The sequence below is a fragment of the Argopecten irradians genome, chromosome 1 (assembly GCF_041381155.1).
Source record: "Argopecten irradians isolate NY chromosome 1, Ai_NY, whole genome shotgun sequence".
NCBI classification, from domain to species: Eukaryota; Metazoa; Mollusca; class Bivalvia; order Pectinida; family Pectinidae; genus Argopecten; species Argopecten irradians.
The window spans coordinates 49,778,028-49,790,317 of NC_091134.1; the positions used below are offsets into that span (position 1 = coordinate 49,778,028).

Here is a 12,290-nt window from a genome sequence, read left to right on the forward strand (position 1 = left end):
TATTGATGTATGTGCGATTAAGTATCTATGTAGATAGTTCGATACGTTGTCATTATGCGTCGTAGTGAAATGATTTTAGATTCATGAATATGTGGAATTTCATATTGTTCTATACATCATTCAATATATTATCTCCCTTATGCTGTGCACATCCGGTTCCTGTGTCCAGATACAGTGGTATTTATTATTGAATTTATATACTAACCCACCCAATGTGAATAATATATTAAAAAAACAATCGTGACCATAATACGACGTAATTAATCAATATTAAGGCGCATTATGAAGAATGTCTGCAAAGCTCTGACATCGATATATTGACCATAACTTAAAAAATCATAAAAAGGTACAAAAAAGCATAAATCATTACCAAACAAACAAGGAGTATACAATCCTTGTATAGTCAGGCTGCATGATAGTAACCATATGATTGCTCCGCGCAGCCAAATCTCGGAGCTCAACATTAGTATAGGCTATAAATAGCCTTCATGGAAAAACCCATTGCTTCAACATAGCCAGTCATTATATGCTTGATTAACTCCCTACAAGGTTTCTTTGATCAGATGATCAATGGTAGATATACAGATGGAACAAAGCAATGCATGACAGTACAAAGGTAAGACGCCAATATTACACGAGACTTTAAGTTAAATATGACGCAATATGATGTAACTAGGGTTATATTATACGTACATTCATTGTCAAAATTTTTCATTTGTTTATTGTTGTGCCTTTATTACAATGTTTAGGAAAACACCTAATGAAGGATCTTTGGTTATCTTTCCTTGGTAGTTTTATAGTATATTATATATAAAATAATAATCCATTCAATATACACGAATCATCATGAGAACATGTTTGACACCACTAGCTGTATAACGCTACACACGGAAGCTGCACGTACCACCAAGTCTGGTGTGTTCCAATAACCCATATACACACGTTTGTATTTTATTCATAATGAGGAAAAACGGTATAAAGCTAGTATATTAATAATCCGAAATAAAAGGCCAAAATAAATAAATTCAAAGCAATAACCCATATACACACGTTTGTATTTTATTCGTGTTAGTTCTCCCTGTGTAATTAATACAACATCATCCCCCATTGTCCCTAAAGAATAATTCAATATCGCCATGAAAATTAATAATAACTTGAATATCCACATAAAAGTTAATAGCACTCGGCACTTGGCATCTTTAAACATAGTATTTACATTACACAGCCGCCACCCTATGATGTCAACAGTAGGTCTTATCATGTCAGCATATGCCCCTATATTGAGTGGTTGCAGCCTATGGAGAATTAACATGATGTAACTAATACTATGATAGTAAGAAACCTTCCACTTCAGGGGTGTTATAATAACGCTCTGTTTAGGGTGGTATAATTAACATCAAACGGATGTTTATAATAGTGCAATGTTTCCTGTCTATGTTCGGATTGTGTATATAACAGGAGACAGCATGATATCACTGGCACATGTAATACCTGAGCAGAATGTTATACAGGAACTATGTAGGTTGTTACATGGAAATATGCATTTTATTGTGGGATAAAATCAAAAGCAGATGAAAATAATCATTAGGCGTCGTGGACAATCACAGGCAACTGGAAAAGTTTCTCGGCGAGAGAAAGTTTCCGTTATTTAGATATCAATACAACAGGTTAGGCAAGATCTTGGAATGTTATTATAATGGCGGCAATTGTTTGAAAATTAACATGTGTCACAGAAATTTAAAAAAAAAATCCAAATAATATTCCGATTAAAGACGTCTTATTCATAAAGATATTAACATCCCATAAAGTGTCTAAGAGAAAGAATACAAATACGTAATAAATCTTTAATGTCACTACCAGAGTCTCAGTTTAAGATAATGCATTATTTATTTCCACATATATTTCAGTGTGTTGTTTACAGTAGTGGACACATACAGATATAATTACATCATATGTAGTCTTTTCTGCTGACCTCATGTCTGTACAAGCATTTATCATTAACTTCCTGATATTTAACATTTAGTCATCAACTGCTTGGTGTACTTTATAAATAAGTTCGTCCTATCACCATTATCGAATATTTAATCTCTACATCTCTATATCCATGTGATTACCGTAATAAATCAGTATAGAAATCACGGCATGTTTACACCATCGATATACTTTAGTATACTTACTGTATGTAAGTATGTCTTGTGCTATATCTATACATAATGTTTTTATCGAAGTGAAAGGTCCTTGGATATATTTATCGATTACGGTGCAAAAACGATTTGAATACAAAAGAAAGCGTGCGCAGATTTCCAAATATAGATTTGAATGGCAATTTCCAGGAATTTACGTTTTTACACTAGTAATTGAAATAAAATTATTTCCTCGGCATTACATAACTAATTCGTGGTATTCATCGTTTGATATTCTGACGGGTATATCTAAGTACACAATACGGTAGGGAGGACCTATCCTGTAGCCGATAAGTTATGTAACATACTAGAAGATGGTAATATTTACCTGGATTACTATACTTTAAATGTCTTTACATGTACCAAGCACTTACGCCTGTTCTTTGAAATGATTTTGTAAGTCAGTTTTGATATCTGTTTTTGGGGTGAATTTTTGTTTGGAGTGGCATTATCTTTAACATATTTTGACTTGATAGTAAAGACAACAAACAGTTCAGTGTATTAATGGATGAAACTTTTTAAGTGGATGTCTTCGTCAAAATCACTTCATGGGATTAATAAATTTTATGAAAGAATTTCGCCATTTAAGATTGTACCCTTTAAAGTATCTATTTCCAATCTTCTTTATAGCATGGTCATGCTTAGTGTTTAGGTTTCTGGGCCACAGATATTTTATCTAAACACATGCACGTCTGTTACGGTAATAATAGTTTTATTTCTGGTGTAAATCAATATGTATCACCCACAAGCTGTTAAAAGCCAGATTTTCTCCACTCTTCCTGTTTATAATTGTGAGATGATATAATGCATTTCAAGTTTCACTTTCATGTAACCATCAATGATATTTTTATTTTTTGTATTTATAATGCAATAACTTACTCATATATAGTATGTACAAATATAGTTACTGCGAATTACACTTTAAAGCTGAATAACAACAATATAAAATATTCTATTCAAATGTCACAAGCATGTATACGTTCTCATAATCATTTTTAACACATATTAAGTAAAAAAAACCCAATAAAATTAATGTTAAATGATATCAGGACGATGTTGAACTTATGATTACCAATGCTGAATCGATAAATACCGTCAAATTGAAGGGGCCTTCTTTGTTTGGGTAGGGTCGATTAGTGAAATTTTGATTTTTCGTTTGCAGAGAATCTTGTGATTATATACTCACTAAAACTAGATTGTAAGTACAAAATGAAATTCTTCAGAATCTCGCAAAATTTTGTACAAATAGTGCAACGAGAATTTGTTTTATCCTGATTTGAAAATTGTCATTAAACTGTAATTGGCCTAACCACCTTTTGAACAACTAGGCCCATATAAAATGTTGATTCAGAAATTCTACACAGGAAATGGATATAAAAAGGTGATTATAAGTGTTAAGATGCCTATCTGTAAAATAATTTTTGCTAAATGGTGAGAGCAATGGATGTAGGATACAACAGCAAATGTCGGTCTCAAGGATGTTTTGATTGGTGAAAGCGTGCTGTAAATACCCATAAGTTAGAGAATGGTCTTACATTATATGTTTAACATATGCATGTATGTATAGTGTATAAATACAAATGTGTTTGGATAGACACATAGTTCAGTGAAATTTTAGGAATACAGTTATCAAGTATAATAATGAATCTTGTTATTTAGAATAGTTATAAAATTGGCACATGAATATATGTACATATGTAAGTACTATTCAGTGTCGTTCGGTAGTACATGTATGTCTTTTAACCAATTCTTATTGCCCGCCTCGTACCAGTGATATATATAGAGTGAAAAAAACTAAACATAACAAGACAGAATAGCTTATCTTTATTGTTATCCGCTCTGTTCCGTCTTAAATCAGAAACAGATAACATGTGATAATGCAATGCCAGATAAACCCCATCTTATTCCCATTCGTATTGGTCAAAGTGTCAAATATTTGATAATAAAAGACTCAAATAGTACCAACAAGTTCAATTCAGCAAAACTCATTACTGATATCAAGAAAGATATTAATGTGTTTACAATGCGAGCTACCAGTTCAGTGTTGAATAAGGGAAAATCACTGTGATATCTACTATTCTTGTCAATAAATAATAAAACTGTTTTTGTTTGTTTGATTAATTGACGTCACACCAACAGTTTTGGTCGTGCAAGGACGGCCTCCCATGTATACGATGTGTTGCGTGTATGTTGTGCGAGGTGCGTGTTTAGGAGGCTGCGGTATATTCGTGTTGCGTCTTCTTGTATAGTGGAACTCTTGCCCTTTTTATAGTGCTATATCACTGAAACATGCCGCCGAAGACACCAAGCAACACATCCCACTCGGTCACATTATACTGACAACGGGCGAACCAGTCGTCCCACTCCCTGTAACAGAAGGCAGTTACGTTTGTTAACGCTTACAATATAAATATACAGTCAAAACAACCACACTTTTTATATACGGAATAACAATTTCTTTATTCGTTATTTAAACAAATCAGTTGGTCAACAAATTATATAGTATCCTATGAAGTGTATGCATATCATATAATATCCATATATATACATTAAAATGGTGATTGTCCGATAATGCATTAAAGTTGTTTTTCTATTGGATCTGAATTTTTGTTAGTAAAACATCTTGGATATATTGGTTTGAAATGAAAAGCTGTTTACATAAAACCATATTCATATATTAGTTTTGTCACTAAGTAAAATATTTATATTCCAGAAAATGAAGCCGTCATGGAAAACGAATTTGTCAACAGCTTGGAACCCCGACTGATTATTGACTATCTGTACGAATATGAAGTAATATCAAAAGATGAACACACTTCTCTTAACGACGAAGATAAACCACAGCACACCAGGAGGCGCCACCTACTGGACTACATAACAACAAGGGGAGATAAGAAATTTTCTAAGTTTAAACAAGCAATAGGAAACATACGAGAATTGTCCGAACTATCAAAGGAGCTTGAGCATGTTGATTACTCTAACTTTAAACAAGTACATTCGAGAAAGCAAGAACCGACTGATTTGTCTGGGAAAAGGAAAGAATCAACGCCAAAGTTAGCGCGAAAAAGGAGGAAGAGACGTCGAAAAGAAATCAGCCAACTACCTGAAAGTGAAGAATATAAAACAGTGAGAAGAGAGCTTAAGACATTCCTCAAATCTGGCCCTGTAACGGTGTCTTCTGTGAGAAAACCTATCAAATATGTGGAAAGGGAATTTAATAAACTTGCCGATATGTACAACTATGGACAAATGCGTGAATTCTCAGTGCAGTGCATCAGGATAAAGGAAGAAATGCCAGATAGTGACGATTTGTCTTTTACTGTAAAATACATGCAGGTTTTATTTGCACAGCTCAAATTAGATCATACTATAGAAAGTATTTGTCTTGCTGAGGCGAAAGCCCTCGTGCCAAAAACCAGCGACGTTATGTATTCACAGTTACTGGTTCTATCCCCACAAACGAGAAAATCCCTTTTGCATAGACAGTTCGGAAAGTTACAAGAACAACTGGACGAGAGCAAAGCCATTATTCAATCAAATCCAATGCATTTTACCGGACGGGCAGCAGGTTGGGTTTACTATAACGAAGGCAGGGCTAAAGCCTTACAACTTGATGCATTCCGTTGTATCGGAGAATCCAGTGACGTTTATGTAGAGAGGATGCGAGAACAAATTATGAAAAGTTTTACCCTTTCTTTACAACATTTCAGCTATGAACAGGGACAGGACCGAATATACGGATCCGCCGCTGTGAAGTTCCAGTTAGTGGTGTTGCTATATCAGTGTGGGTTTAATGGTTTAGAAATGGATCGTAATCTTAAAATTTCGAGAAAGAACCAGGAGACAGCAGACTTTATCATGGAACAGTATGAAGGTTCGAACACTTTATCATGCCCTATTCTTGAAATGTACTTCAGAATTGCCAACTGTGATCGCTTGTTCAGGAAAAGCCTTCGTCATGATGCATTAAAAAATGCCAAACGTGCTCTTGAACTTGCAGAAGAAAACATGACAGAGTTTGTTCAACCAGTACAAAATCGCATTGATTATCTTAGACGTCATACGATCCAGATTGAGACACTTCCAGTTCCAGAGACAGAGTCATCTAATGAATCATCAAGTTGAAGTCAGACAGATTGGAATTATGACTCGTGGTTGCGGGAATGTGTGATCTATGAATGCAAATAGAACACAATAATACTGGAGTTTCTTTAATGATAAAAGCATGCATTACATTTAAAGAAAACAGTGATGCTCTAGGATAAATACGACTTTAACGTTTGCAGGCGACCTTCTGAAGATAATCCTAACATGATATGCAATGATTTGATTTTATCGTTATAAATGTGGCGTATCTCGGTTCAGTCGATGCAGGTAAACTACACTGTATTTGTAAGTGAGGTAAATGAGGTTGGTAAAAATGAGAAATCGTGAAAGCATCGACTTTGTTGGTGGAGAAGAAATATATCATTCATGTTCAATATCACCCGCGATTCATGTCAATTTGATGGATCAGAATTAATTCAAGGATTTATTTAGAACTTACTGTTGATGAAGATACAACTTTTACTCAGCACCTTTTGGTATTATATAAATCTAGTCACTTAGAGTGGATACTCATATTATTGTTTGAATAGCAAAATAAGGCATTGACATGACAAATGATGTATTATTTAGTTTGTACTAGACAATCGATATTTTTTTATTTGATTTCAGTATTTCTGTAACATATTGCACATCTTCCACATTACCGGTGACAGAGAACAGATCTTTTTAAACCATGACAAACATCACTATTACAACTACCATTACGTTCTTCAGTACACGTACTTTGTACAGAAATTTATATTTTCATGTAATTTGATTTTACTCTTCTGAGATTTTTTTATGAATTGATTTATTTTAGTACATTTTCGTTACGTGGTTGGATTGATATAAAATATCCCCATCTCACATTTCTGAATCTTATCAGCATAATTTAGTGATGATTTTATAAATTGGATATGGACTTTAAAATATGGATATTTTTATTGTTTTGTTAATATTATTGAGTTTTTTTATCATATAAAAGGATAATCAATGTGCAATATAGTTTTAATAAGTAGGAGTTTCGTTTATTATATAGACGAAAAGAGGAAAAATGACTTTTTTTACAAAGGGAGTTTTCCATAGTTTTTTATAAATTACCTGAATTATAGAAGTGACGTGTTTTAGTTATGTCAGTATTATATTATTTTTTCATGGTTTTGTCTAGCATTTTAGCATTCCTTATATACTTTATCACGAAAATACCTAACTTTTAAATTTCACCTAAATCTGTGGACATTACTTTTTCGATTGTAAAAAAGACATTCTTTTACAAAAGAGGAAAGGAAATTATTTAAATATGATTAAATGTACTTAAGAAAGTTTTTGTCTTTTAATGTTCTTATTTTCTGTTATTCATATGTAGTTTTTGATATAAAAATACCAATTTTTATTGGAACACAGAAATAATACAGGTATAGAAAAAACATCTTAAAGCAGGATTTTGACGTACAATTGAGCTACCCACAAAAATAGCTATGATAAGATAGTACAAATAATAGGCGAGTTACGTGGCAGTGAAGTACATGATGTTGTATGTAAAACATGTGAAGCATTGATAAAGTAACGGTAAAAGGACAGGTGTGCCAAACCAATCTGATTAAAACAACTGTTCATCACTTTTGCATGTTCAGACATAGCAAGATATTTATCAGATTGGGTCAAACCCAAGAATCATAGTTCTAAGAAATATCTGTCTGATCATCATTCATACTCTGTGTCTCTATGTAGGGTGTGTTATATGTTGTTCTGTTGATTGGCGGCTTGTAAAGCCTTGCCTGTGTATTTATATTAGACGTGAATATACTTTTAGATTATTGTAACATACAATGTTGGAGTGCTGGATTATGTATTTGAATTAATTTCAATAAAGACAAAATAATGCAAACAAGTTTATATCTCTTTATGTTGAGCAAAGCCCAATGTGAAATTAGGACAATAGCGTTAAATAATTTTCAACATATCCTTTATTTTTCTAAGATGGTGATACAGTGGCGAAGGAAGATGAAACGTAATGGGGGGCAAAGGTCCTCAATATTTTGTAACACTCCCCGCCCCGCACCTACAGGAGGAGATTTATTCAACACACAAGCATGTATACTTTATATATTTTTTTCATATATTATTAAATATAATCCTGGTACACATTTATAGACAGTGGGGTCGCTAAATGGAAATTAACGAATACGCAAATTGGCCAAATTAACTTGTGAGCGCCGAAGGCGCGAGATTTTGGTGTTTTAGGGATCCAGGAGTGACCCCCGGGGAAAATATTGTAATGTAAAATTGCTGAGATGAGTTTTACAATGTATTTTGATGATTTTGCGAGCGCCCGAAAGCCCGAGATTTTGGTATTTGGGGTGTCCGGGGCCTCCCCCGGAAAAAATATTACGATTTAGAATAGCTTAAATGAGTTTTGATGAATTTGCGAGCTCCCGAAAGCACGAGATTTTGGTGTTAGGTGGGTCCGGGGGTCTCCCCCCGAGAAAAAATTACGATTTAGAATGGATGAGATGAGTTTTACGATGTATTTTAATGATTTTAAACGTTCTTAACATGGTAATTTTTCGATTTAAAGTTACCTGCATTTAGAAATGATAATTGTGTCGTCATAACATTATGCAACCCTACTCTGAATATACCGGCTTCACACCATCGGCACATGGTTGTGTAACATAAAAAAATATGAATTAATTGTCTCGCTAAGACATATAAACAAATTGATCTTTTAAGAGACATTTTTGAAATGGTACATAAAATCTCTTGATGGACATTTTTAGTTTAGTTCATCTGTATTGAATTTTCACTATTTAAGGTTTGAACATTATGTTCTTGAATGTTTAAGGAAATGCGCCGCGCAGTGGAAAATTTTCTAGAATGAAGTACGAAAAATGTGCAGGAGGACCCTTTTTTCTTTCAAATAAGCATTTTTAGAATATTTCAGTCAGCGAAAATGGGGGGCAAAAAGACATGTTTGCCACCCCCTCCCCCCCCCTCCCCCGTCCTGGGGAACGAGCCCCTCTGCCCCCTCCCACCCACCCCCCTTCCTACGCCCCAGTGATATAGTTATGTATTTGTGATAAATCTCAAGAGTATTTTGTCTATGAAATCAAAGTTACAAACGGCGACACCATTTTTTCCTTTATGGGCTGATAAAGTAAATTTTTAAGCTAATGAAAATGTTCGTAACAAGCAAAATTTAATTACATTTTCTATAGTAAGAGCTATGTGAATCCGACGTTTAGATCATGTTCGGTCTAGTCAACTTAAGGGAGGTAACTCGTGTGTTTTTCTGCAATTATTTTGTTCTTACCTAGGAATAGTTTCTGTGTCAATATAGTGTCCATATATCTGGTTATTATCGAGGGTAGGATATTTCAGCGATTTCGCGGGACATTGATTTCATACGTTCGTGAAAATTTGATCTGCGAAATGATTATCGAGTAAAAGTTTAAAGCCAGATAGCGAAATTCTTAAACCACTTTTGTAAGTAATTTTCTCAGGTCAAATCTCGAATGCATCGACCGGCGACAATAACCATGACATACGGTATTGTGATTATGGAACATCATCCCGTAATAGCATTAATGGAAGTTGGTTTTATATTATTTTAGCCGGTGAGATCAAATTATTAAAACGCAACTCCATAAATAGTTTATAAATAGTAATGAATCTCGTCTAGTTGTAAATTCATTTATATTCTACTCACTGAAATTTTATCCAAGGTATGAATTTGTTTATCAAGAACATCGGCAGTCTTTGTTCTGTGTTATATCACCACATTTGACAGGAACATGCCATAGAATAAGAAATACTGAATAAATTTGTGTGCTTTGAGATATGTAAATATTAAATTGGGGTCTCTAAAGATAATGTAACGTCATCTTATACTGAATTAGGCAAATAAAGTTGATGGCATTGTTTTTGTTTGATTTTGATCGAATGACGTATAGAGTACCTCTATAACAAAGCATCTTTCAAGTTCAAAATGGTAAAATGCGTACAATTGGTTTTATAAAAACTGAATTTCACGTCAAACATAACGTTACTGTGGTGACTAGTGGTACTTTGATGTAAAAAATACTGATCTTCTTACTAATATTCACTTAACACAATGGAGACAAGAGGTTAAGTATAAAATCGACTGAAATGATCTGATCAGTATTTACAAAGGTGGAGAGTAAACAATAAAAACAGAAGGTGTAGCTTTCTTTGACAAGGTTTTAAAGTGGAGGATAAGAGGACGTTGAATATGATTAAATATGAGGGATGTAATGTTATATAAGTTTCCCTTTGGTTAACTTTGGGTAACATGTGTACCGATAGCAACTGTTCAAGTCTGATTACCCGTAGAAAAAGGCGGCTGATGACTAGTCTCGTGTGATCACCTTCCAACAAGAATGTACACGGTCCACGTCAGCTGGTTATATTAAAAGCACACGATATTTCAAAAAGGCTATTAAAACATAACAAAAACATCAAAACGAAACAAAAGCATGATTATCGTCTAAACTTCTTATCGAAGGATAAACAAATATAAGATTACCTTTGTAAACAAAGATCCCCTTGACAAAAAATAAAATAATGTGATATTGCTAAATCCCTCAAAGTGTCTATTTATATCAACAAAAATCTAAAGAAACGAAGATAATTTCATGAAATCACATGTCCAAACACTAGGTTCATTTTCATGTTTGTTGTTTAACAAGTGATAAAATGCGTAGTATTTCTAGTAACGGTAAGATGATGATGAATGTTGGAATACTACATGATTACATTACCTAACTTATCTTAAAATTACATTTAACCTACCACAGCAAATTAACAAGAGGCCCATGGGCCTTAACGGTCATCTGAGTACCTTGGCAATAATCATATAGGAAATTAATTAGATATAGTGTCATGGTTGCCATCTTCGATTGGGGATCAACCAGAGATGTAACAACACTTTGTTGGGACCATGTCAGGCTCCTTTCATGCAAGTTTCAGCCAAATCGAACCGGTAGAACTTGAGAAGAAGTTCAAAATGTGATTTCAAGATGGCAGCTGTGGCGGCCATCTTGGATTTCGGATCAACCCGAAAATAAGAACACTTTGTCGGGACCATGTCAGGATCATTTCATGCAAGTTTCAGCCAAATCGCACTTGTAGAACTTGAGAAGAAGTTCAAAATGTGTTTTCAAGATGGTGGCTGTGGCGGCCATCTTGGATTTTGGATCGACCCGAAAAATAAGAACACTTTGTCGGGACCATGTCAGGATCATTTCATGCAAGTCTCAGCCAAATCGCACCGGTATAACTTGAGAAGAAGTTCAAAATGTGTTTTCAAGATGGCGGCTAAGGTGGCCATCTTTGATTTCGGATCGACCCGAAAATAACAACACTTTGTCGGAACCATGTCAGGATCATTTCATGCAAGTTTCAGCCAAATCGCACAAGTAGAACTTGAGAAGAAGTTCAAAATGTGTTTTCTAGATGGCGGCCATCTTGGATTTCGGATCAACCCGAAAAAATAACAACACTTTGTCGGGACTATGTCAGGATCATTTCATGCAAGTTTCAGCCAAATCGCACCGGTAGAACTTGAGAAGAAGTTCAAAATGTGTTTTCAAGATGGCGGCTGTGGCGGCCATCTTGGATTTCGGATCGACCCGAAAAATAACAACACTTTGTCGGAACCATGTCAGGATCATTTCATGCAAGTTTCAGCCAAATCGCACTAGTAGAACTTGAGAAGAAGTTCAAAATGTGTTTTCAAGATGGCGGCTGTGGTGGCCATCTTGGATTTTGGATCGACCCGAAAAATAACAACACTTTTCGGGTCAGATGACCTAAAAATTGGTCACTCATTTACATGTCGCATACGTGGGAGTCAGTCCTCAAGTTACCGTACACGGTAAACAATAAAGCTGACAGCTTCTATTGTGCATACCCTTGGTAAAGTGATAGTAATAAAAACTTACCTTTAAGAACTCCTACCCTTCTGGTATCTTCTGTCAGCAGTATTAGGTTGTCAGAGCA

The 12,290-nt window shown here is 34.5% G+C and overlaps 1 protein-coding gene across 1 annotated transcript; it reads left to right on the forward strand.

The window, feature by feature from the left end:
- The first annotated feature begins 489 nt into the window (after positions 1-489).
- On the forward strand, positions 490-8,872 carry LOC138331375 (uncharacterized). Its single transcript, XM_069278952.1, has 2 exons — positions 490-616; positions 4,897-8,872. Exon 2 carries the CDS (start codon positions 4,911-4,913, stop codon positions 6,306-6,308), a length of 1,398 nt encoding a protein of 465 aa, XP_069135053.1. The 5' UTR covers positions 490-616; positions 4,897-4,910; the 3' UTR covers positions 6,309-8,872.
- The last annotated feature ends 3,418 nt before the right edge of the window (positions 8,873-12,290 follow it).

Excerpts from the sequence above, each read along its gene's own strand:
- LOC138331375 (XM_069278952.1), top strand. The coding sequence starts at position 4,911 with ATGGAAAACGAATTTGTCAACAGCTTGGAACCCCGACTGATTATTGAC.